This window comes from Heliangelus exortis, chromosome 5, assembly GCF_036169615.1.
Source record: "Heliangelus exortis chromosome 5, bHelExo1.hap1, whole genome shotgun sequence".
In the NCBI taxonomy this organism is placed as follows: Eukaryota; Metazoa; Chordata; class Aves; order Apodiformes; family Trochilidae; genus Heliangelus; species Heliangelus exortis.
This window is the reverse complement of record NC_092426.1, coordinates 34,561,229-34,587,552: the sequence shown is the minus strand read 5'-3', so window position 1 is coordinate 34,587,552 and position 26,324 is coordinate 34,561,229. Positions and strand designations below refer to the sequence as shown.

The 26,324-nt window shown below is 41.5% G+C and overlaps 1 protein-coding gene across 3 annotated transcripts; it reads left to right on the top strand.

The window, feature by feature from the left end:
* Window positions 1-6,559: 6,559 nt before the first annotated feature.
* MED6 (mediator complex subunit 6) lies at window positions 6,560-24,936 on the top strand. 3 transcript variants are annotated; one of them, XR_011726018.1, is made up of 8 exons: window positions 6,560-6,742; window positions 18,363-18,522; window positions 19,541-19,632; window positions 22,106-22,188; window positions 22,731-22,976; window positions 23,486-23,601; window positions 23,834-23,861; window positions 24,450-24,901. XR_011726018.1 is itself a non-coding variant. In XM_071744519.1 (8 exons), the coding sequence occupies exons 1-8, from the start codon at window positions 6,562-6,564 to the stop codon at window positions 24,578-24,580; spliced, it is 900 nt and encodes a 299-aa protein (XP_071600620.1). In that variant the 5' UTR covers window positions 6,560-6,561; the 3' UTR covers window positions 24,581-24,936. The 3 variants fall into 3 exon arrangements, 2 of the variants coding, with proteins under 2 accessions (XP_071600620.1, XP_071600621.1); XM_071744519.1 differs by having other exon boundaries at window positions 22,868-22,976; window positions 24,450-24,936; XM_071744520.1 differs by lacking the exon at window positions 6,560-6,742 and adding an exon at window positions 15,138-15,254 and having other exon boundaries at window positions 22,868-22,976; window positions 24,450-24,936.
* Window positions 24,937-26,324: the final 1,388 nt, after the last annotated feature.

Below are 26,324 nucleotides of genomic sequence, written 5' to 3'. Positions count from 1 at the left end.
TTGAGGTCAACCTCTAGGATTTTGGGGTCAAAACTACAAAGGCTCCAAAGCTAACTACACAGCCACTGAAAAAGAGACACTGGCCACATATGAAGGAGTTAAGAGCTGCTTCAGAAGTGATTGGTACTGAAGCACAGCTCCTCCTGGTGCTACGATTACCTGTACTGGGTTTTATGTACACAGGTAGAAAAATCTTCCCATCATGCTACTGATGCTACCTGGAGTAAATGGATTGCTTTACTCTCACAGAGAGCTAGGATAGGAAGACTCAATCGTCCAGGAATTGTAGAAGCAATAACACACTGGTCAGAAGGCACACACTTTGGAATGCCACCAGAAAAAGTGGTAAAACAGGCTGAAGAAGCCCCACCATACAACCAACTACCAGAGAATGAGAAAAAATATGCTCTTTTCACTGATGGATCCTGTCACCTGGTAGGAGGCCATCGAAGGTGGAAAGCTGCTGTGTGGAATCCTATATGACTAGCTGCAAAAACAGATGAAGGAGATGGTGAATCAAGTCAATTTGCAGAGATAAAAGCCATCCAATTGGCTTTGGACATTGCTGAACAAGAAAAGTGGCCAAGACTTTATACTGACTCATGGATGGTAGCAAATGCCCCCTTATGGGGTTGGTTAAAGCAGTGGAAGCAAAACAACTGGCAACGTAGAGATAAACCTATCTGGGCTGCTGAACTGTGGAAAGACATTGCTGCTAGGTTAGAGAAACTTGATGTAAAAGTGCGTCACGTAGATGCCCACGTACCTTCATATCGAGCTACTGAAGAACACCAAAACAACCAATGAGCAGATGAGGCTGCTCAAGTGTTCCAAATAGATCTGGACTGGGACCATAAAGGTGAACTGTTTTTAGCTAGATGGGCCCACAGTGCTTCAGGTCATCAAGGCAGGGATGGAACATATCAATGGGCTCGTGACTGAGGGGTGGACTTATCTTTGGACACTATTGCGCAGGTTATCCACGACTGTGACATGTGTGCTGCAATTTAGTAGGCTAAAAGGCTGAAACCTCCATGGTATGAAGGGAGATGGTCAAAATATAGGTATGGGGAGGCCTGGCAAGTTGACTCAAACCCGCCAGGGTAAGCGCTATGTGCTTACAGTGGTGGAGGCCAGTACACTGCATCAGTTGGATATAGTTACTCTCCTTGCTTTTCTCTCTGTCCTAACATGCTGATCTCTCTCTAGAGAGAGATCCATTTGTGAGCATGGGGATTCTTGTGTCTAAAGAAGTGCTTGAGTGGAACCACCCAGCTGAAAGCTGAAGTGAATACTGGAGATCTTTGAGGTCGCTTGCTACAAATGTGGGTGATCTGCCTTTAAGAAAGCAGAAAAAGGGAGAAAAACTCTGAAAGAGGAAGGGGTTTTTTTTGTTCATTTCCAGCATTCGCCACCCTGCAGCATGTGGGGTTTTCTTGAGGATGTACAATCCCAGGTTTGCTAGAAACAAATCTGTGAAATGCTGACCAAGGCAGCATGGTCACAGGACTGCATTTCACATGTGAGGTTTTCAGCTTCCTTCTTTTGTTGCAAAAATGGTTCTGTTCTGCATCCAGGCAGCTTTCCAGGCCAGACCTCATCTCCCAGGGCCCTGAAATGATGGAAGGTGGCCAGTACAGTATGGTATTGTTGTATATCAGGAGCTTAAGTGAACCTTAAGTGAGGAAACATCCTTGCTTTGTCCCACAAAGAGAAATTCTAATGGACCTTGATCTATGAAAGCCTTTCAAATTCATTTAGAGGGGCCACGTGATACTGCAAATGGAAGATCCCAAGTGTGGATATGTAGAGATTAGCACTATCCCTAATTCATCAAAGCTCACTGAGGACTTCTACTGTGGACAATCTATTTTCTGGTTCCTGCATCACCACCACACTGTTATACAAAGGCATTGTTATACCCTTTTTAAAGGTGTTTCTTTCCCCATAAGCTGTTGTGCACAGCTTATATGAACAAGAGAGTCAGAGGAGCAGCAGCCTTTGTGGCCTTGTCTGTGCACAGCTGTCCCAAAAGCTTCTTAGCCCTGAGCAGGACTGTCCTGGCAGCTCAGGAAAGGAAGGTTTGCTGGTGCTGAGAAGATTTTGGCAGGTCCCTTGGCATTTGGGTTTTCTCTAATGTTTTGAGATATTTTTTCTTACTTTGATGTTGCTGCCTGCCTTGGGCATTTTCTGTGCCTTTTCTGATTTCCTAATTCACTTGTGCATTTTGTGTGACAGTGAAATGTTCCTAGTGGCTTGGCTTCCAAACATTGTTGACAGGCAATATGTGAAGACTTTTGATGAAATGTACTTGGTGAATGCAAAAATGTGTGGCCATCATACATATTCATGTACATGTATTTACACACACAGGAATTAGAGTCCTTAGCCAAATCAGCAGCAATGGGAATACAAACCAAAGACTTTGATTCTTAAAATAAATAGTTTCCATTACAAAGTATAATTTTTCTGCATGACTCTTGTGAAGATTTATTTGGTCAATTTCTAAATTAGGCCATCTAAAATGTATATTATATGTGTATATCTGTATGTATCTATATATGTGTGTGTGTGCCTGTGTATAAAAATATATATAAATATAAAATGTGCCCCTTGGGTAATACAAGGTTAAAAGACACAAAGTTCAAAACACCTTGTATATGATTTTTGTTAGGACAATATAAAATAAATTTCATCAGAAACTTCACGTTTCATCACAATACACCAGCTAAAAAACCCAAAAAAGTATTCTCAATGCAGTGTTTCCAAATTTCTCAAAAAAATAAGAGCTATCACAAGCTATATTCATGATCCTCTTTCCTTACCCTGCACTTGCCTTAGAGGATTGGATTATGAAAATCATTAAAAAATATGGCACATGTTGTCAGATAACTATGGGAAATGGCTCCTTTCAGCATCTAAACCTGGAAATTCCTTTGTCTTGGGCGCAGCTCTGAGCTTCCTGTCTTGGTACAACAATGTCTTTTAATAAAAATTTAGTATATGTAATTGGTCCTGGTTGGGGAGGACAAGGGTAAAACTAAAACAGAGATAAAGTCCTGTTTAATGGTGGATGTGAAGACTGGAAGTGATTTTTTATTCCAATCCAATGTTCCTGTAAGATACTGCATGGTTTTAAGGCAGATAGCAGTTACATGTTAGCTAGGGAAAAGAAAATAAATTTCTAGCAGTGATTTGAAAAATGGAGAATGGTTTAGAGAGCACCAGATGGATGCTCCAGAGAAGGAGCTGAAGGGGAGCTTTGAAATGCTGTGAGAATATGAAAGAACAAAGAGTGGAAGCAGGAAAAGATGAACTAAAAGGGTTTTGTGGGAGAGGAAGAAAATGGAAAATACTGGGATAAAAACAGTACCTTTGCACTTCAGTGAGAATTTCAGAATTTCTAGAGCAGGGACAGAGGCCACAGCAGCACAAGAGTGAGGAAGCAAAGCTAAATGTTGGTGGCAGAGGCACAAACAGGCAAAGTGTACAAAACCCTGTTATCTGTCATCACCCTACAGGTAGCATTTAGCAGCATCCAAATGACTGTTCTCTAGAGAAGACAATTTTGCAGGGGGATGGTCTGCCACCTCTCGCATCACAATTTAATCCTAAATTAATTAATAATGTGGCCAGCCTTTTTTTTCAGTAATTCCTGTGGCTTTCTTCAGACAAATCTGTGCTGTGACATGCGTTTATTGTCTTCCAGATTGCACCAGAGGTGGATTGTATTCAAGACACCAAAGGTGTGGCACTCTTCAAATAAAAAAGGAGATTCTATCCCCAAATGAGTAACCAGACTTACTGAGATGGGCACAGTGGAGAAAGGTTGGTAAGTGTAAGACTCATTTTCTAAACAGGGACAAAGTCCTGAAGAGGCTTGGTCTGGTCCAGCTGAAGTCAGTGAGACACTCCTATGAAAGATGGACTTGCAAAATCCCTGCTGGACAAATCCAGAGGTCTGTGCATATGCAAGTGAAGCACGTGGGCTTATGGGCTGTACTTTCTGAGAGCCTATCTGCAAACCTGCCAGATCTACAGCAAATAACAGACTTCACAGAGATCTCGAGGATTTTCTCTGCTGAGGTCAGCCACATGGCATGAGGAATTGATCTGAAACCAGGCTTTTCTTGCCCTCGTTAGTATCATGATTTATATTAAGCAGTGCTACACCTACTGATGAGGAAGAAAATGGATGCTTCTCCCTTAAAATGAAAATACCTGCATTGATACAGGCTTCTGAAATTACTCATCTGCCATGCCTCTGCTTCTCTGATTGCATCTTCTGTCAGCTACCCACTGACTTCACTATCCAGATTTCATTTAATTCTTAGCCCACTGGTTTTCAATTAAGGATGGTTTGCTCGTGAGGATCAGCCAAGAAAAGCCTCTCACTGGGTTCTTGCCTTCCTTTATGGAGCTGCACAATTATTTGACTGTTCTCATCACAGTGCTAAGCTTACAAATACCAGTACTGAAAAATGCAGAGCAGTTAGAAGATTAAGCTATGTTTGAACTTATTAGCAAGATCTTTCATCCTGTGTTGGGAGGCTTTGGGGATGGTGGGAACTGGGCCAGTCTGCTGGGAGTAATGGGGTGTTTTGCAGTTTTCCTCATGTTTTTCACTTGCTACCCCATTTAAATATTTTGTTTAGTTTAGTGATTTTTCATTGTGTTTAAGGTTTCTGCCTCCAGTAACTCATATAAATATATATATATATATATATATCTGTCTTATGTCACTAAATGTGAGTGGGTCCAAGTAAGCCACATGGTTTACTCCAATTATTCAAATGGTGTTTGGTGTTGAGCTGATGAGCAACACTGAGCTCTCCAAGCTGCTGATTTCAGAGACTGACCCCTGTGGTGTGACAGGACACTGCTTTGGGAGTGTGCTCTAGGACAGGGGCTTAAGGTTCTCATCCTACCTCTTAGCAACTCCTTTGTGGCATCTCATCCAAATTCCCCTCTCACCTCTCCCCTCTGAGTCTCTCCTACTTCTCCCAGCAGACCCTGCCCCTCTGCCATGTCCCACAACAGTACCTGCTGCACCTCTTAGAGGGGGTTGGGGATCAGAGCCAGTATCATTGCACATAGAAAGCCACCTTATCCATGTCTGATGGATTTTTAGTATTTTGCCAGTGAATAAGGGAGTGAAGGGATGACAGGCATGGACAAAATACTTAGAAACTCACTTCTAAGCATTTGCCACATGCATTAAGAATGCTCTAAAATTTGGATGGATGCTGAAGTGAGATAATTGAGCTGCAAATGTAGGAATGTGTACAATCCCTTGGCACGGTGCTCACGTTACAAATCAGGTCATTGTATTACACACGGTCATCTATAGACTGAAAGCAAGCAGGTCACTTCTATATTGCAGTGAATATTTTATGAAAAGGTTATTTGTGTAGACAGACTGGATAAGCAGCAACATTTTTGTGGCTTCATAGCTGTTTCTTTTCTTCTGCTTGAGAGGTGATAATCTGACATGAGCGTCCACTCATAAATCCAGTGTTTATCTGCTCGACTAACTGAGATTCAGGGTTACAGAAATCAGAGGGACAGTTCCTAGAAAGTACTAGACTATGGGTGTCATTGAGGCAAATTGTTACAGTGGAAATTGGTATGGGACATGGTACTGTTAGTATCTGGAAAACAAATGCCATGTATAGGCACTTCCACTCCATCAGCTATGAAAAGAAGTCAGACTTCAGGAACACAGTATTCACAGATGGGAATGACAATGTCTTCTGGACTGAAAGTTCTGACAACTCTGCAGTGAAAACCAAGAATTTACAACATTTAATATATTCTTTCTTTTTTCCTGTAGACAAACTGAAAGAGATTTTAAATTCTACTGATAAATCTGGTAAATAATTACTATAAAACACAGACAGACATATGAATTTAAAAAAGTGAAACTCATACAGAACATTTACATCCACTATTGTAAATGTTCACTACAAAGGAGAGTTTTCATCTGCCATAAAGGCCACTGTGGATGAGAAAGTAGAAAACCCGTGAGAAATAAAAATATTCAGGAAGGAGCACCAGTATACTTGGTACTCACCTGAGGCACAGTTTGCAATGACCAGTTATGCTGCCTGGAATGGGGTCCAAGGTTTTGTCTAAAAAAGTGGAATGCAGGATGCCATAAAATGTTCTCTGCTCACCTTTACCTTTGAGGAAGGAACAAACATCCTGAGTTGCATAGATGGATAACAATATGGATGGAAAAGATAATCCAGTCAATCTGAGGCTTGTTTGAAGGATAGTGCTTTCATCACAGGGGGTTTGCAAAGGCAAGAAAGCTTGTTTAGCTCAACCTTCCTTTAATCCAAATATTGTAACTTGGTTGAGAGATCCGGTAAAGTGGCTGAGTCAACAAGGGTTAAGGATATATTTTGAGGCTGGCTGAACATGACCACACATTTTGGTAAGGCTCATGATGCCCTTTTTCAGTAAAGAGCCCATCTGACAATATAAGGCCATTTTTGGATGGCGAGAAATGCATTTTCTAACAGATGCTTTTTTTTCCTTTTTTTTTTTTCCTTAGAGATGCAGTTTTTTGCAGATGAGATGTTCAACAAAGGAATGAAACACTTTGCTGCTGATTTGTCCCATACTGGGGAAGCCAGTCCTGGAAAAACCACCCTGTTGATGGAGGGTGCTCACTGCCTTACCGTCTGTTCCCTCAGACAACACTCTACACTTTGTGGCACTGAATCAAGCTATGAAGGTCAGTCATGTGGTATTGCTGATGGTAAATGTTTATTTTGGACAGATCTGTGGGATGTATAGCTTGTCTGTATTCATGTCCTGATGTTCCTATTAACATTATTTATCACTGGATCATGATAGCTTTTGAGTTCCAGTAGGGCCCCTCCATGCTAAGTACCACAGGAACACACACCTGGCTTTGCTGTTTTGGCTTCCCACCAGTAGATCAGGTATATTCATGGATCTCCTGCACTGCTATCCTGGCTTTTTCCCGTTCAACAAAGAGGGTATTAAGAACACTGAGGAGAGGAGAGTGGGGGAAATGATCAAATAAGACCTTTTTCTCATTAATCTGTACATGTTCTTGCTCCACTCTCCATCACAGTGATAGAAAACCACAGCTCGTTCTTTGCTGGATGTACACATTCTGCTGGTTGCCACATACCTACTTACTCCAGTATGATGTGCACAGCAGAGAGGTGCTCTGGTGCTTTCAATTACACAGATGAAAGGCATGAAAGTGGTTTTGTCACTTGTTTGGAGCACATGCTGAATCTCTGTGATGTGAACTTAATTATTTAGCCTACTCTTTCCTGCTAAAACCTGAGGTAAAACACTCACAACTGGCCCACTCCTGGCTGATCTGATCAAGAGAATATCCCCAGGTGGGGGATTGTCTGACATGGAAAAAGTACTGCTCAGTGTCTTCTTGCCAAAAGGGAGTGTTTCCAACTTTTTATATTGTGAGGGCAGGGTCACAAGGACAACCTCTAAGTTTCTGTGAAGTGCCATGGCAAAGCTAATCTCAGTCTCTGGTGATGGAGAGTGCAGCACTAATGTGATGGTCTGGTATTGTTCTGATACCCAAGGGACTGACCTTCCTTCTTTGAGACCATACTGAAGATGAGATGATCTGTATTTGGGGAGGAAAACCCATCATTTTTAAGTGCAGCCTGTGACAGGAATTTTACTACTCCTGCAGAACGGATGGGTGATACTGAGAATGGGATTCCTCTGCAAATTGCAGCCTAGAACTATTTGAGCAGATTTATGGCCCTGTATTAGTTCCCAGATGCTCTGCTGAGTGCTCATTCAATTGTAGCTTCCTAGCCCAAAGAGGACCTTGTAACCTTGAGGCTATAGGGCTACGAGGTGGAACCTACAATGACACTTTCTGCAACACGTTCTGAATAGAAAGGAAGAGGAACCCAAGCCTTCTCAGCTGCATTTGCTGTGAATTAATAAATCCCCTCTCTGAAAATACCTTGTGCAGACCAAGCAGGTGAAAGCCCCATGGAGCTGTGGAGCTGAAAGGCTCTCATAAACCCTCATAAACTGATGCCACCTCTACCAAACTGGAACTTTCCTCAGCCCAAAATGGTTTCCAATTACTTTGCAATTAACCTTCTGTAATGCAGTATTACCCAACAGAGAAAGACCACTTTGCTATAACTCATTTTTCACAGGCCTAGCAAACAGACCAAGTTCCCACCTTAGCCTTTAGCATTATTCTCTGTCTCTGGGCCTGGCATTGAGCAGCCCTGGCTTTGCAGGGTCAGACTCATAGAATCACAGAATCACATAATTGTCACGATTGGAAAAGACCTATAAGATCACCAGTTCCAGCCATCAACCCAGGGAAAAAAAAAATCACTATCCCAGTAGAGCATGTCCCAGAGTGCCTCATCTACATGGTTTTTTAATACCCTCAAGGGATGGTGACTCCACCATCTCCCTGGGTAACCTGTTCCAACACTTGACTATTTTTCAGTAAAGAAAATCTTCCTAAGATTTGGTCTAATTTAGCTTAGCCTGGGGTGAACACTTGGGTGACTTGTCTGCCTTCAATATTGTGTAGTGTGGAGACACAGATGCAGTCATGTTGGAAATAATGGGGTTTTATCCATACCTGTCAGGGCTGACAATATAAAATCACTGGGAAGGAAGTAGAGGTGTTAAGGTTACCAAGTAACCACCACTAAGGAAAAATACTGTGAAAGGAGAGCAGAGAAGAAGGGATCTGATCAAGGACCTGCCTGACAAATTAGGCACCTGAGACAGTGAGGACATCAAGATTTCATAGCAGGTGAGGAAATCTGTTTTAGGTAGATAGAGGGCACAGAAAAGAAAAAAAAAAGTGAATAAATGGACAGAGCAGAAATTAAAATTCCTCACTGAAATGAAATAATATCCTTCATTTTAATCATTATGAGGCCTGAGGTTGTTCAAGCAGAGAGACTTTTGGAGATTTCATTCATGATTTGCCACCACTGCTGCTTGTTGGATTTTGCAGGTCCCTCCAATCTTGAAACACAGAAAGTGAAAGCATTTATTTTCATTTCCTCATCTGGTCAGCCTGTCTGTGTTTTGCATCCTCCCAGTGGGTAGCACAGGGCTTGCTGCCACACCAAAGCCCTGGTTTTTAATAGAACATACAATAAACTAGCAAATCCTGATTTCATTCATTAGACTAGAGAGTCTCTTTATTTTATTAAAACCTTCTTTCAGATCAGCCAAGTGCCTAGCTAAGGGCATAAAAATCAAGGACTCCCCAGTTTGGCCGTATTAGGGTTTGTAAAGCCTGATAAAATGATGGCATTCAAAGCTTACTGAGAGGTATTCTACAAATGGTAGATCAAAAGATTTGGATTATTAGGTGATTAGGCATGTGAAATAGAGGGGATACATGGGGAGGTGATTGCTTTCATTTTTTTTCCCTTCCCTCTCCTGGGCAAGCCTTGGCTGTAAGTCCTCACTCCCTGCCTGCTTGTTGGCAGTGAGCAGGGCTGGGGCTCTGGTCCCAGGGCCCTTTGGAAACTGGGTGGAAATAAACCACCAGTTGACTCCCAATCCATAAAAAAAAAAAAAAAATAATGCAGAGAAGCAGAGATGTGGAAGCAGGGGGATGGAGAACATGCTTCAGGGTTACCTGATGTCCTGGTTTGGGCCAGGATAGAGCTGATTTTCTGTCTTAATTTTGTTTTCAGCTAAGTCTTTTTGAAGCAGCTGCACCTGCTGAAATTAAGAGCAAGTTTCTCCTTCAGTGTCTGCTTCTAGGCTTGGTGTCTATAATTGCTGCTAGGGAATGTTATGCAGAACCAAGGCCACTGCTCAGTTCTGAGGAATATCTTGGGCTCTGGAGAGAGAAAAGAAGTAAAGAGATCACACCTGAAACCCTTCATTAGGGAGGTAAATGATAAAAAGATAGGATGATAAAAAGAAATAATAAAAATTGACATCATACTTGATATAAATTTGAGGGATCATGAGGGACAAACACCTTCTGCCCTCTTCCTTCTCCCTTCCTTTGGCCTTTCACCTTTGCCTGTTCCCTGTTTGCTTCGGCATCCTGGGAGGATTCCATCCATTCCTCTGCCTGTGGTCCTGATCTGTGCCAGCCTGAAACTGTGTGTTCCTGCCTCCAGCTCCCAACTTCTGCTGACTCCAGGAGTCCAGCCTGGACTTTTCCAGGGCTGCCCTGCAGCCTCGGTGGTGGCGTGAGAGTTACTGGGGGCAAGGAGGAGGGAACGTGGTATCATTTTTCTGTATACTTGTATATATTTAATAATTTTTTCCTTTTTATCACTACTGTTTCATTAAAGCTGTGTAGTTTAGTTTCCAACCTGTACATCTCTCTCCCTTATTCTCTCTCCTTTCTTTATCAGGGAGGGGGATTAATAGAGAGCATCTGGCTTTCAGTTCACTGCCAGCCCAGTGTTAAACTGTGACACCTGACAGCTCGATCTGCATCTGACCTGTGTGGCCGTGGGACATGCAGCACCTTCTGCTTCTCCCACCCTTTCCCTCTGCATGATCCAACACCTGCAGACTGGACTTGTTGCATCCTTCTCTGTCATGGGCTTTTGTGTTGTTAATGCCAATGCAGCAGCAGAGCTACTAAGACAGAATCACAGAATCATCTGGGTTGGGCAGGACCTCTGAGATCATCAAGTCCAACCCTTGATCCACTGCCACTGGGGTTCACAGACCATGGCACTGAGTACCACATCAGTCTCTTCTTAAAAACCTCCAGGAATGGGAGAATCCACCACATCCCTGGGCAGCCCATTCCAATGCCTGATCACCCTCTCTGTAAAGAATTTTTTCCTAATATCCAACCTAACCCTCCCCTGGCAGAGCTTAAGATCATAAGACCAGACATGTCTGCAGAACCACAAAAAGTCACCACTGGAGCTTCAGTGGAGTTTGACTACATGAGATGACATAGCTGGTGCTTTTTTTGCTCAGGATGTCATTTCCCTTCCTGCCTGCAGTTATCAGCCCTATATGGCATCCTGACATTTCATCTTTATTAACTTCTTGACAGATAGCTTTTTGGGGTTTATTGGGAGATTAATTGTTTTCAGGCAGCTTTTAGACTGTTAGCAAGGTTTAGTTTTTTTTTTTTTTTTTTTTGACCTTCAAGCAGGTGACCCTAACAGAGCACAATGAGATCTACTAAAATGCTCTGGGGATGCCAGGAGCATCACTCTTCTCACTGTCCCCCAGCTTCTCTGCTCTTTGCAGCCCAGAGCTGAAAGCAATGAGGGGGAACCCAGTTTCAAAGAGGGCACCAGCTGTAGCCATCATTGCAGCCACTTTAGTTAGATCTTCCCTGTGGCATTTTTCCAGGAGAAAAAGAGAGCACAGAAGCCTGACTATTTTTTCTATAGTCAATGCATGTGATTAGTGGTATTTATAAAAATGGCACAGAAAACAGCATCTCAGGAAAAGGAAAAGTACAGGCAGATGCATTGAGCGAAAGGCGAAATTAACAGACTTTGAACTCAGCAAAAGTGCCTGATTAAGGATTTAAAAAACAGAATTTTGCAATTTGGCCTTGCTATGGGTTTCTAAAGTGCAATTCAACAGCATGTTTTGAGGCCTACTGGAAGCTGTTCTGTAAATGGTTGCATGTGTAGTGCCATCTGAAAAACTGGTAATGTTGCCTTTGTTTCCAAGGTGGAAAGGAGAAAACTTTACCAGCAAAAATGTTAAAAGAAAACACGAGGGAAAAACTTATAGCAGCCCACTCAAATATTCCCTTTCCCCTTTTATGATTTTGTGACTTCTGCATTTTCCTTGCTCATGATTTTCTGTTACTGTATTGTTTATCTTTTGATTTCTTTCCCCAAACAAGATGAGCATTTACAAGAACATTACTATAAAACCAGTAGCAAATCACTCATTTCGTAAGTAATTCAAGCCCAGGAATTTTGCATTAACGTAGAAATTTCAATTTCCCTTGGGGTTCACTGCAGAACTACATTTGCCCAATATCCTGAATGGGACTTGGAGCTTGTTAATATTAATCTGTGAGTTCAAATGCAGAATCCAAGGTGCTGTGATGACCTCCTTGTTCAGCAGCCTCTAATATGTTTTAGGAACTGCCCAGAGTATAACAAGGGCACACAGACAGCACTTTCTACCTGATGTGCACAGAGATTGTTTTGTAGGAGTTGTCTTCTCAGTTAAGTTGTGTTTATTTGAGATTATAAGGGGAATCAGCTTGCTAAGACTATAAAGGGAATCCTTGCTGGTGTCCCCACTGTACCCAAAATGTGATTGGAGTGCTCAGCATGAACAATCCTCCATCTGCTGGAGATAACAAGCTTTGTAGCAGAGGGGGGAATAATAGGATGAGATTCCTCATTAACTCTGAGCAGAGAAATACTTAAAAATAATTCTACTGGGGAGAGGGTGACATTAAATGACACCCAGAGGCATGAAAGGTGCCTGCTTTTATCCAAGTGTTTTACACATTTTTAAAACAAAAACTGAATGTCTAAAGAGTCATTGCTTGAAGTGCCTTTCTTTGACATTTAAAGCAGTGTGCATAAATTCTTCATTTTACATGATAGCTGTCATTAGTTCTCCATCTGTAATCCACACCTCCTGCTAACAAGGACAGAACTGCAATACTCATTAAGACTTTCCCTTCAGAGAAAGCCCTGTGTGAAAAAGCCCTGGACTTTTATGCTGCAGAAGAAGGTGTAAAAGCTACCAGATGAACAATCCTTTCCAGCAGCGCTTTGGTGAGTCTCACCATGTAATTGAAGATTTATTGTAAGCCATCAAACCCCATTATTTCCCATCCAGGAGTCCTTGCCTTTCAGCTCCTCACTCATCCAAAGAGATTTGCTGGGTAGAGGTGCAGAGTCAGAAGGAAAGATGGGCAATAAGAATCATTAAAATGGAGGTTGAGGTCCCATTTTAACTGGGAACTCATCCCCAATTGAGCTACTGAAGGTTTGCACAAAAATAGAATAAGAGTGGGCATCAGGGGTGCTCCAGGAGGGTGCCTGTTATGTTTGTTGGCGTTTCTGCTGTCTGGGAGGAGTGTTCATGACAGGGATTTTTAAATCATAGAATCATAGAATCATAGAATCCTAGGGGTTGGAAGGGACCTCGAAAGATCATCTAGTCCAACCCCCCCTGCCAGAGCAGGGCCCCCTAGAGTACATCGCATAGGAACGTGTCCAGGGGGGTTTTGAATGTCTCCAGTGAAGGAGACTCCACAACCCCCCTGGGCAGCCTGTTCCAGGGCTCCGTCACCCTTACAGTAAAAAAATTCTTTCTGATATTCAACTTGAACCTCCTATGCTCCAACTTGCACCCATTACCCCTTGTCCTATCACTGGTCACCACTGAGAAAAGCCTAACTCCATCTCCCTGACACTCACCCCTTACATATTTGAAAACATTGATGAGGTCACCCCTCAGTCTCCTTTTCTCCAAACTAAAGAGACCCAGCTCCCTCAGCCTTTCCTCATAAGGGAGATGTTCCACTCCCTTAATCATCTCAGTAGCTCTGCGCTGGACTCTTTCAAGCACTTCCCTGTCCTTCTTGAACTGAGGGGCCCAGAACTGGACACAATACTCCAGGTGCGGCCTCACCAATGCAGAATAGAGGGGGAGGAGAACCTCTCTCGACCTACTAACCACACCCTTTCTAATGCACCCCAGGATGCCATTGGCCTTCTTGGCCACAAGGGCACATTGCTGGCTCATGGTCATCTTCTTGTCTACCAGGACCCCCAGGTCTCTTTCACCTACACTGCTCTCCAGCAGGTCAGCCCCCAACCTATACTGGGACATCGTGTTGTTCTTCCCCAAATGCAAAACTCTACACTTCCCCTTGTTGAATTTCATCTTGTTCCTCCCTGCCCAACTTTCCAGCCTGTCTAAGTCTCTCTGAATGGCAGCACAGCCTTCTGGTGTGTCAGCCACTCCTCCCAGCTTAGTGTCATCAGCAAACTTGCTGAGGGTACATTCTATACCCTCATCCAAGTTGTTGATGAAGATATTGAACAACACCGGTCCCAGTACCAACCCCTGAGGGACTCCACTAGTCACGCCCCTCCAACCAGATTCTGCCCCATTGACTACAACTCTCTGACTCCTTCCTTTCAACCAGTTCCTTGTGATTTTATTTGGAACCACTCTGCTGTGGATAACACCGGAGAGGTATGTTTGGCAAAGGTAGAAACTGCTAACAAGTTACCTCACAAAGGGGGAGTCACCTGTGAATTGCCCAGTGGAAAATTGTGCTATGCAGAATGTGACCTCAGTAGCAAAGTAATTCTCAGAAACAAGAAAATTGAAAAATTAAGGTTAGCTGTGATTTATAATGTACTTCTGCCATTAGAAACTATCAAGGGCCATATTTTCATGTCTTCCTTTAAGGATGGGTAGTTCTCATCTGCACTTTGCTTTCTTACACTGTCCAATCTTGTTTACCTATTAAACAAATCCTGGTTTGAAGCAGAGGTTGCGAGTTTCCCCATGGCACATCATTGTGGGTTTTTTTTTCAGACATTATGAAATTTATTTTCACAAACTACTCTGTGTAAAGGGACACCGTTTTACAGATACAGTTTTGAGGCACAGAGATTACAAAAATCTTATTTTGGGTTCTCAATCTGAGAGGGATTTCAGAGCACATGACTTCCCAGAGTGCAGTGAATTATAAAAGACAGCCCACCCCATCCCACCCTATCCCCCACATCCCACCCCATCCCACCCCCTCCATCCCATCGCAGTGCACCCCAACCCGCACCTCATCTCACCCCATCCCATTCCCCCCACAAACCACTTCCCCCCACCCCATGTCATTCCATCCCACCCCACCCTATCCCATTCCATCCCCACCATCCCATCCCACCCCACCCTATCCCATTCCATCCCCACCATCCCATCCCACCCCACCCTCCACCTCATCTCACCCCCCCCACCCCGCCTCTCCCCCACACCCCGTACCCCCATCCCACCCCATCCATTCCCCCATCCCATTCCCCCCATCCCATCCCATCCCATCCCATCCCATCCCATCCCATCCCATCCCATCCCATCCCATCCCATCCCATCCCATCCCATCCCATCCCCGTTCCCGGAGTCTCCGTCCCGCCCCTCCCTTGGCTCCTCCCCTCCTCTCTCGTTGCCGCTCTGCCCTCCCATCTCTCTGTCCGGTGCCGCTCTATCCGCTTCCTTCCCGGGCCGCCTCGCCGCCATGGCTGCTGTGGATATCCGCGGTAGGCCCGGGGCCTGGGGGCACTCGGGGCTCAGCGCTGTGGGGCGGGACGGGTTCCCCGGGCCTTGGGGAGCTCTCTCCGGGCCGAGCTGCGCTGAGCTCCGGCGGGGAGCAGGGAGGGGAGAGCTCCCTCCGTGCTGTGGCGTGGGCATTCAGTGGGAAGGAGAAGGCCTTGGGGGGGGGGAGGGAGGGGAGGAGGGAGGGGAAGGTGATAACGCATGGAAACAGCTGAAAAAGGAGAATTTTAGCTCCGAGGTGTAAAAGGGAGGGAGCTTGCAGGAGGCCCATGCATTGGGTTTGTCTGTTTTTATCTTGACAGTGCTTCGGGTGGAGGGGATGGGGCAGGGCGGGTGTTAGGAACTGAGAATGGGAGAGGTTTGGGGTGAGGATTCGGGGATATGAATAGAAAGAGTGAATGTGTTGGAAGAAATGTTAGCGAGGTGTCGTGGGTTTGAACGGAAGCACTTACCCCGTTCTTTCTCATCTCTAAAATAAACGTAAGTGTTCCCTTCTTAGAATAGCAGGCAGGTGGTGACTCAAACCTTTCCCTGGGCAGCCTGTTCCAATGCCTGACAACCCTTTCAGTGAAGATATTTTTTCCTAATAGCTGATCTAAAGCTCCCGTGGGGCTTTTCCTCTTGTCCTTTCACTTATTTGGGAGCAGAGGCCAACAGAGCAATACTCACCTCCTCACCAATACTCACCTAAGGATACAACCTCCTTTCAGGTTGTTGAAGAGAGCAGTGGTAAGACCTCCCCTCAGGCTCCTTTATCTCAGATAAAACCTTTAATTCCATTGTTTGCTTAGGAGATCACTAGAGTCACTGTCTCGTGGGGCAGTATTACACACTTTCTGCACAATTTTGGCTTTAAGGATCCAGGAATTAGTGAAGGGTTTTTCAACAGTCAGAAAAACAGGAGTTCTACAATTCTGTACATTTTCATTGTCTGGAGTATAACTCCAGACTTGGAGTTGGGTTCATGAATGGTTTGGTTCTTCCTCCCGTTGTTTTCAAGAATAATTTAAAACAACAGTCTTGCTAGTTATAAGGGCAATTATAAATCTAGGCACTGAGCAGCTGTATGTAATTGAACCTTAAAGCAAACTTTATATTCTGTTTTATGATACATTTATCAGTCTATAGACATCATGATAGCTCCATATACATGTGAAATTTGCCTGACATTCCTGTTGGGACATGTAGTTAATGTTAGTTATACAAGCAAGAGAAGTTTGTATTGGGATTCTAATCCAAGAATTTATGATGTCAGGAATGCAAGCACTTAGGATTATGGTTCTGCTGGGAAGGAAAGTTTGTATTTCGTTTAGGATAATCAGTGCTACCACAACTTAAATGCTTAATAATGGATCTTGGTGCTGTGTTTCTGAGATTTCCTTTTTTTATAATGAGAGGAGAGAACAGTCTGTGTGAAATAACAGGAATGCTTCTACTCCTGCCCTGCTTCTATGAAAGATTCTGAAAATTCTGAGATAAACAAGGCCAGATTACTTACATGTGGCTATTTATACTTTATTTGTCCTTTATTTGTTTATTTTTCTGGACACCTAGTGTTAATTTATTAACTGCCTCTTAGAGAAGTTGCTAATTGTATATGAGCTGACATTTTTGGAACTGATTCAGTCATCCTTGAGCATGCAGAGTTGTTGCAGCAGTAAAATATTCACAGTGGAATGAAGAATGGGAGTTCTGAGTTTGTGTATAATGCTTGAATGTAATGGACTGGTTCCTGTGGGAGGGGAATTTGGGTTCTTCAGTCTTAATTGGCTTCTCATTGCTTCTTGTTTTTAATTCTGAACACTGCATGGTTTTGTTTCCTGTCTTGGAAATTCTGTTTGCTGCTGATGCAATTTAAAATGGATGGATTTCAGGGTGCTTTTTGTGGTGCCTCATGGACCTTCAGTATGAGCAGATTTGTTGGCTGTGGAATTGATTCTTTTGTCTGCTTGAGTAACATAATTTTGCAGCAGTGGGATACTGAAATCCAGGGATTTTAATTGAAGTGTCCACAGATCTGTAGAAGCTTAAGTGGCATATAATGATTTTCAGGCTATAGACTATGTTTCATTTAAAAAGCCTGCTTTTAAAATATTTGTTAATACTTTATAGTCAGATTTTTGCAATATCCACAGAGTTAGGGGATAAGTAATCTGCTGCAGGCAATTTGGCAGATGATTGTTGAGTTGGGAATAGAATCTCTTGTTCAAGACTACTGTGGAGCATCTGCCCAAAGATAGCATTTCTGTATCTCTTGGGCTTTTTTATTACAGATTTCATCTACATAAAAACCCAATAATCTTGGAAACATATCAGCCTTTGTGTTATCATAGAGATAAGTATTTTAATAACAGACCATCTTAGGAATGTAACCAATACCACCATTTTGTTCCACTCAGTAGTTCACTCATTGGCTTTAGCAATAGAAAACTCTTGGTTTAAATAATAGATCTCAGTAGTGTTTCATCTGTTTTTCAGCATTGTAGTCTACAGCTTGGAAACTGCTTTTGTAATAAATAAATTATTTTATAACAGAACCAGGTTCAGATTTAGTGTGGAGTGTGTGTCACTCCTCCTTCCTCCCCTGTAACTGATTCTAACTTAGTTTAGTAAATTAAACTTACTTACCAGAGACCTAGATTTCAAAAGGAATCATACTTTGGATTGTCTTTCTACTTAGCTAATGCTGTGGTTCATAAAATAAACTATATAATACTACTGAGTAGATATAGTATGATAATATTATATGCAATATCAGAGCTAATTAACCCCCACCTGTACAGAGCACACATGCACACCTCGCTCACATTCTTGAGACATAAAGGTGTACCAGCAGTGAGTAGCTGAGGAAAAAAAAGTGCAGTAATAAAAGAAGACTGTATTTCTATTGTGTACATACAACAGAACTGCAGAAAGTTAGAGGCTATCAAATATTGAACTCTGTGAAATACATTTTGTTGTTAGAACTGGTTCGTGTGAGGTTGTGTTCCATCTCCTTCCCCTGCTACAACCGTTAAGCAATTTACTCTTGGAGGTGTTGTTGTGTTGTTTTCCTTCCTGCTGTGATACTCAGTGTAGATTTCTCTTCCCAGATAATCTCTTGGGAATCTCCTGGGTTGACAGCTCCTGGATCCCAATCTTAAATAATGGGAGTGTGTTGGACTATTTCTCAGAACGCAGTAACCCCTTCTATGACCGAACGTGTAACAATGAAGTGGTCAAAATGCAGCGGATGACCTTGGACCACCTGAAGTAAGTTGGAGTTTGGAACTGCTTCCTGTGCAGTGTCCTTTGTCCCACCATCTGGAGGCTTTGATGGCTTAATGGAAACATATTGGAAAACATCTCTCTGTGCTTTTTAGATACCACCACTTGCCAGGGAGCCCAGGTTTTTGGTTTGTAGTTTCTTTTTGTTCTTATTTTGGAAGCTTCTACATCCTCTTATGCCATTGCAGGGAGGTGAAAGCATGAAGGTTTCCATCTATGTTCTGAGATTCCAGTAAATCACCTTATGATAGTTCTCTGGATTAGAAAATCTGTCTTCTCTCATCCTCCTGGCTGAACAGAACCTGAGTAATGGTAATGTAGCTAAATGTTTTTCTGCGGTGAATAGGGTTTATGTTAGGGGATACTTTGAGTTCATAGTTTGTGTTTCCATATCCTGCTGGCTATGTGCCATAATTAGTACAGAATTCCTCCAAAGAGATAGCTTTTAAGTATGAATAATAAAAATAGCAGGAGTTGCAAATAAATGGATCACAGAGATGGTTGTGTAATGAGATTGCAGCATGCACAAGCTAACTTTCTTTGCAGTAATCCATCTGCTACACTGAGCACAAGTGAGAACTATTTAAAGTCTGCAGTCTTACTGGGAGTGTACAAGCTGAGCTGAAAGTTCATTAGTAAAGTCACTTGTACTCAGATGTGGTTGCAGAGAGGTTTTTAACGTCAGACACAGAGATGGTCACATCATACACTGGTCCTTTGTATCTTTGTTCAATGACATCTCTATGATGAATGTTATCTTTCTTGCTTTTTATTTCTTTGCTAGTGTGTTCTACTTCGATGTTATGTCAGGTTGTTGCAGCTCCCTTTTTCTATGCACCTGGGTTTTGATAGTTTAGGAAATCCTACTATGCCCTTACTTACTGCATTTTACTTCGAACTAAATCAGAACTTCATTCCTTTACTGCCAAGACCTTTGGTAGCTCTTCACATCCTACAGATTATACTTTTGAGGAAGATACTTACTCTGATTCTGCTTTTTCAGCCAGATGGTTGGAGTGGAGTACATCCTTCTTCATGCTCAAGAGCCCATTCTCTTCATTATCCGAAAGCAGCAAAGGCAATCTCCAACACAAGGTAAGGTCACTCAGTTCTTGTTGCTTTTGAGAAGGAGAATCATTTATTCTCTTTTATCTGTCCATAAGCAGTGTTCAAGCACCTCTGGTTCCCCTTTGCTGTCTTTATTTTACATCTAGATAAAACGGTATGAAGTGGGGGTGGGGTGGAGATATTTTGTGAGTGACTGCTAGTGTGGTAATAGCACGGATTGCCATCTTGCGGTGAAAGATGAGGAGTGCAGTCAGAAGGTTCTGCCTGGGGGTATATTTTGCCAAGAGAAACTGAGAATAGCGTTACGTCATGTCATATTTAGTTTTCATTCGAAGTATTTGAATATAAGGCTAAGGATTGAGGCTGATGAGCTGAGTTTAATGTGAACTAATCATCTGAAGTGGCCAATGTGTGATTTATTTTGGAAAACCATGATTTCCATTAGCTAAGGAGTGGGATTCTTCATGCTTCTGTTTGTGTCACATCACTCTTATTCCGCACTGTTTCCATCTTTGGCTGTGGGCTGAGAATGCTGCTGAATAGGATCTTGTCAACAGAAGATTATAACCTATGTGAAAAATGACCATAAGATAACAAGCAGTATTTTGGTTATTCCTCTGAGAACTGAGGATTATTTTGGAATTGTGAGGCAATCTTGTGACAGCAGCAACCCCTCCTTCCTAGTGTCACTGTTGACATATTCAGGTTTGAAATGAAATACCTTAATGTTTTTTCCCATTTCCATGCAGCTATCTTCATAATTCCTTTTTAACCTTAAATTATCGTGTGTGTGATTAATTGAAAAAGTAGCTATATTTCAGTAGTTATTGGGCTGTCTTCTGTGATTACTGCATGTATATGTGAAACAATATAGATTATTTCAGGTTAAGCTTTACAGAAATAAAAGCATCTTTGCTAGTTATTTCTTTAATTGTTTTTTAGTGACTTAGGCTCTGTATATGCATTTGGGTCTTTGCCTTTTCTGGCAATGCTTCTTACTTGCTTATATGAGGTAATGGCCTCTTCATATTACAGTTCCTTCTTTAGTAGATTTTTCAAGTTGTTTCTTTATTAAAGGTTTTGAATCTAGCTTTCCAAAGGTGAGTGTGGAAATAGCAGTCTTCAGTTTCTTGTCTTGACACTTAGATCAAGGGTAAACTTGAGGCTTCCACAATACTTGTGTATTCCACAACACTTTTGCTGTACTGCAGACACATGTTTGGTGGCAATTAACTGGCACTTGTTAATGTTTTTGCCATTGTGACTGGACAGTTTGTGCTAGGTACCTTGATGGAGTGGCATAGTTCTGTAGGTCGTATGTTACCCATGTGTTTCATTTTATTCTGATAAAAATATTAGTGCATTTGAGACACAAAAACGGGGATGGAAAAAGTAAAGTAAAATAAATTCACAGCTAGTGTTCATTACTTCAATATAACTGGTGCAGGAATGTCTTATGACTTTTGTGTGTTTTTTCAAAATGTATATTTATACTTCAAAAAATTTAACCCAAGTTTTTGCCTGTTTGTAGAGATTTTGGAAAAATCTCTAGATCAAATGATTAGGGAGAGTTAATTGTTTAGGAAAGTAGACTGCTTTGGTATAGAGTTGTGAGCTGCTCTGCTGTGCCATGTTCCACCTGGCACTAAGGAAATTCTGAGGATCTTTCTTCATTTGAGAAGTGGGTACTGGCTGCAATATGCATACAGCTGTCTAGTATGTTAATTTAGGCAGGTCTCCAACTTTCCTAAAATGCAAGTACTGGATGAATTGAGTCCTGCCATAATGTGGCTTCAGACAGAATGTGTTAATACAGATGGAGGAACTGGAACAAATGTGTGAGAAGGTAAGATCCTTAGGGATATAGAAGCTGATAGCATGGCTGTGGTTTCTCAACTGAAAAACATTTGGCAGAGTGTTATGGAGGTAATGATGATGCTCATTAGAGCTGCAGTGCAGAGGAAGAAGAATTTTTGATGGGTCAGTAAAGGTTCCAAATTAGCAAATGCCTTTGAAAGACTGTCTTTTCTTTTGGCATAATATTATTAATATAGAAAGACATGCTCTGCAGGTGCTTAGCTGCCATTGGATCTGGGAAATCTACCTAAGAGGACTGTACAAGTTGAGGAAATCTGAGACCAGAGGAATGAGATCTTAACATTTTTGTGGGTTTTCACCAGTAGCAGAGGCAAGTGGAATTTCTTCAGAGCAGTTCCTGTGACTTCTGTGTAGCTCTTGTAAGGTCAATGATTTGTTTGCAGAAGGACAGGACTTAAAGCTGATGCTTTAAAGCATAAAGCAGACCTTGTTTTTTCTTTCTCCTTATCACTCTGTGGCTAGGGGGTGAATAAAGCACTTTGAAGGAAAAGTGAGAAAATCTGGTGATGAGATGAATATTGAATTTGCTGCTGTTACTTCTGAAATTCAGCAACAAATAGAGCCTTCATCCATAGCTTTAAACTGACCCTGGTTTGTTTCTTTTTTTCCTTTATTCTCACAGTTATTCCATTGGCTGACTACTACATCATTGCTGGAGTAATTTACCAGGCACCTGACTTAGGATCTGTCATTAACTCCAGAGTTGTAAGTGTTCTGTGTGATGTCTACCACTTTGTATCTGCTTTTACTTTTGGTTGTTCCTCAGGCTGTCCTAATGCCTCCCTCACTGTTTTGAGGAACGATCTTCTGTAGTATACAGAAACTTAAAGCAAACCCCACTGGTTAATATGGTGTGCATCCCACTTGGAAATCAGAGATCCTGAGAGGGTGCAGTGTGGTCCAAAAAGTAGGATACATTGTCTGTGGATGAAGAATCAGAATAACTGAAGCCACACAATTGGCAGAACATGAGGTATGAATAATCAAAAGAAAAAATTAAATGGCAAACACACGTGAAGTACTAATTAAATACATATTCAGTGAAGCTTGCATTGGAATGTTAATGTAATATTTCACTTTTTTTTGGTTAATGTTTTTATGTTGATGTTTTTCTTTTTAAACTGAATACTTGGGTTTGTTTTGCTTTTTTCTGTTCCAGTAAACTACTTTTGCAAGTTTTTCAGTTTAGAAAAACACTTCAGAAGAGGTCTTGCAAGAGCTTATTACATTACATTCTCGATCCAAAGCTAGATGTTCCAAATTTCCCTTCACAGAAGAAAAACGAATATAGAATACGAATTTTTATAAATCCCTGCTTTAAAAAAATGTATACTGTCTTTTCTCCTTAAATTCTGAACACTGGCTTATGTTCTTGTTCTGAAAGCTCACTGCAGTGCATGGAATTCAATCTGCTTTTGAGGAAGCCATGTCCTACTGTCGCTATCACCCATCCAAGGGCTACTGGTGGCATTTCAAAGATCAAGAAGAACGAGGTATGATTATTGGTTGTGCCTGGAGAGGGAAAGTAATGTAGAGAAAAGCTTGAGGCAATGCAGGGTGATGGTGTAGAGGTGATGTTATGTGTCTTGCCTTTCTGAAAGGTAAGTGGGGTGGAAGGAGTCTTGCTCTTCTCTGCTGGTGGGGATGAACCCGCATGGGTGGGGAATAAAAATGGTGAGACGTGCCAACAAAGTAGGCAACTCTTCAACCCACTGGAGAACAAAGTACGTTTTCAGAAGCCAAAGCAGCTTTTCAGGAGGTAAAAGTTGTTCTTAACCTGTCTTCCACAAAAAAAAAAAAAAAAAACCAAAAAAAACCAAAAAAAACCAAAAAAAAAAAAAAAAAAAAGAAAAAAGAAAAAAAAACCCAAAAAACTGGTGTCAAAGGGAAAAATATAGATGAAGTTTTAAATGAGATGAATACCAGCTTGTCATCCAACAAAGAGCTGCTAATAGAACAGAATTTTAAATACAATTTTCTCTTATATTTCTGTGACCTGCAGAGAAAGCTAAACCGAAAGCCAAGAAGAAAGAAGAACCAAGTTCTATTTTCCAAAGGCAACGGGTAGATGCTTTACTTTTAGACCTAAGACAAAAGTTTCCACCCAGATTTGTTCAGGTATGACACTTATAAGCCACAGTTTTCAGTTGTCAAAGGAGAAACTGGATGTTATAAAATGTGAATTGGATGTTGTTTAAAGTATATTTAGTGATTCATTTACCCTCAATTCTTATGTATAAGGGCATATTGCTTGGTTTATATTTCCAAGTGAGTCATAGGAAGGGTTAAGAATTATCACTTTGGTTCCACTGATGTGTTGTTTTTGTTTTTTTTTCTTCCTCCTCCACAGCAAAAGCCTGGAGAAAAGCCTGTCCCAGGTAAAACTCTTAATATTCTCACAAGACTTAAAAATAGGCTCTCTGTATCAGTGTCTGCCAGGGGTCATATAAGCTTCTTGCTGCTGCCACAGAGATGGTTAGGAATTTGCCTAATTGTGCAATGTCCTGGGTAAGAGCAAAGTTCTAGGTAAGAGTTCTTTGTAACAGCCAAAGTGAAACTGGAAAAAATGTGTGTTCTACTCCTGTCCTTTCTGTGTAAAATTATTGTCTGGAGATCCAGATGCTGGAAATGGTCTTTGAAAGCTTGAGGAGGGTGAAAGGGTAAATGAGGGAACAGTTTGGCAAGTCCAGCATCCTAGTGATTTCCATGGTACTGGAAGCACAAGAAAGCATATGAAGGCTTTGAGTTGATCATGAGCAACCTCAGAACAGGGAAAGCAAAGACTGTATCTCTTACCTCCATAGGTACAAGCTTAGTCCTTGGCTATTCCTATACTTTTGAAATTAATTTTGACATCAACAGTATTTTTAATACTGTATTTTTACTCTGTAATACAGTATTTTTACTCTGAACGGTATTTTGGGAATTAAAATTGGAGGTTTAACTTTGTTTTGCTGTTACTTAAGTGGATCAAATAAAGAAGGAACCAGAACCAGCCCCTGAAGCTGTCAAGCCAGAGGAAAAAGAGACTGTTAAGAACACTCAGCAGAGTGCTGGCCCCAAAGGACCACCTGAAAAACGGATGAGACTTCAGTGAATGGAGAAGTTACATGTCTGGATTAGTCAATACCTGGAGAACAGGAGATTCTTGCTCCTCTTCAGCTGAGACTGACAATTCAGGAACTGAAGTTCCTGTAACAGCTTTTTTTGTAGAAACCTGTCACACAAATGTTAATGTCAGGGTGTGAGCTTCCTCAAAGAGGGTGTTCTCAGTCTTCATCTTATTTTGAATGTTGGCTTCTGGGAATGGTTTTTACACAGACATATTTTTGCAGCCTCCTGAAACCTTTACAAACTCTTGCATCCCTTGTGTCTTGGTTTCCTATGTAAGAAGAAAAACTTTTATATTAAAACCCCAGCATTCTTGGTCAATAAAATTCCTGGCTGCTGCAATGCCTTTCCAAAGTGCTTAATTTGTTAGGAGCAAATATGCCATATGTGTCAGGAGCATTTTTTTTCATTGGATATCAATATATTGTGTGCTATTTTAAGGAAGAAAATACAAGTAAAGGTTTTAGTGTTCCTGCTATAAATTGTTGTACCATTAGTATGCTTGGGATAAAAGATTTGGTAACAGGATGCTCAAATATGTGTAATTAGATGCCAAACTGTTGTCTCTGACTGTTCTTGAGCACTCATTTTACTTAATAGTTACATCTTTTACTATAAAAGCTATTGTTCTGTGAGAAAGATTTATCACATAGAACAGACTAAAATGCCTTGCTGCTGCACACTTAGTGAAGCTGTTTATATTTCTTCTTTTTTTTTTTCACTGTAACTTAAATATCAATTAAATTTCTTCCTCTGTGTTCCTTGCTCTTTGTTTCTACATCTGATCACCTTGATCAGTTATCTCCTTTTTAGACCTGAGGAGGTAAGGCAGTGGAAGAGAAAGTTCACTGAAAGCTATGCACTTTGCTATTTAAAGATGTTGCTTAAGCAATAATTTTTTTTTTCAGAAAAGTTAAAAGTCATCCATTGCAGAGAAATGAGTGGTTTGTTGTTTTTTTTTTTTTATTTAAGTAATAGAGCAAGCCTTGAAATAGCTTTTCTTTTCACAAATGTTGCCTGTTTTTTTGGTAGCAAATTATAAGCAAGAAAAAGGTCTGTACACCTGTACAACATGTAGATAAGAAGGAAAGCTGGGATATGCTTAATTGGCTGTGTCAAATTTATTTTGAGGTTGCAAGAGACTCTATTTCAGTAACTAATAAACAGCTCTGACTGGGTAGCTATTGAATGATGGAAAGACCCACATAATTTTTGCCCTGTAATTCAAAGCTGACATGTTACAGCCAGTAGCTGTTTGCTGTTGGTGCACATACAGATGTAAAAATCACACACCAGTGTACTTCAATGTGTACTTCTGCTTCCTACCATTTGCATCACATTTGAACAACTATTTCTCCAAACATAGATAGTAGATAATAAGCTGGTGTGAACTCTTAAATCAAGTGAAAATGCAGAAAGCAGTAATTCTGAGGTGCTCAAAAGAAGACCAAGCTTGTTAGTCAGCATTGAATAATTATAAGGTAGTGGGAAATGCTTAGAACAAAAGGGTGTTGATTCTTTCTTCCATTAAAGAAATTCTTCTGAAGGCAAGGAGCTCAGGAAGCACCAAAGCTACCATCTTGTCTGCCCCCATGATGGAAAAGAGGGATCTCCAGAAATGAGGCATGAGTGGTGAGGAAAATCGGGAGTCTTTGCAGGATTTTTGATGTTCAGAATAAAATCCTTGGAAATGGCCATTACAGAAGATGAGTATCCCTGTAGCTGTTCAT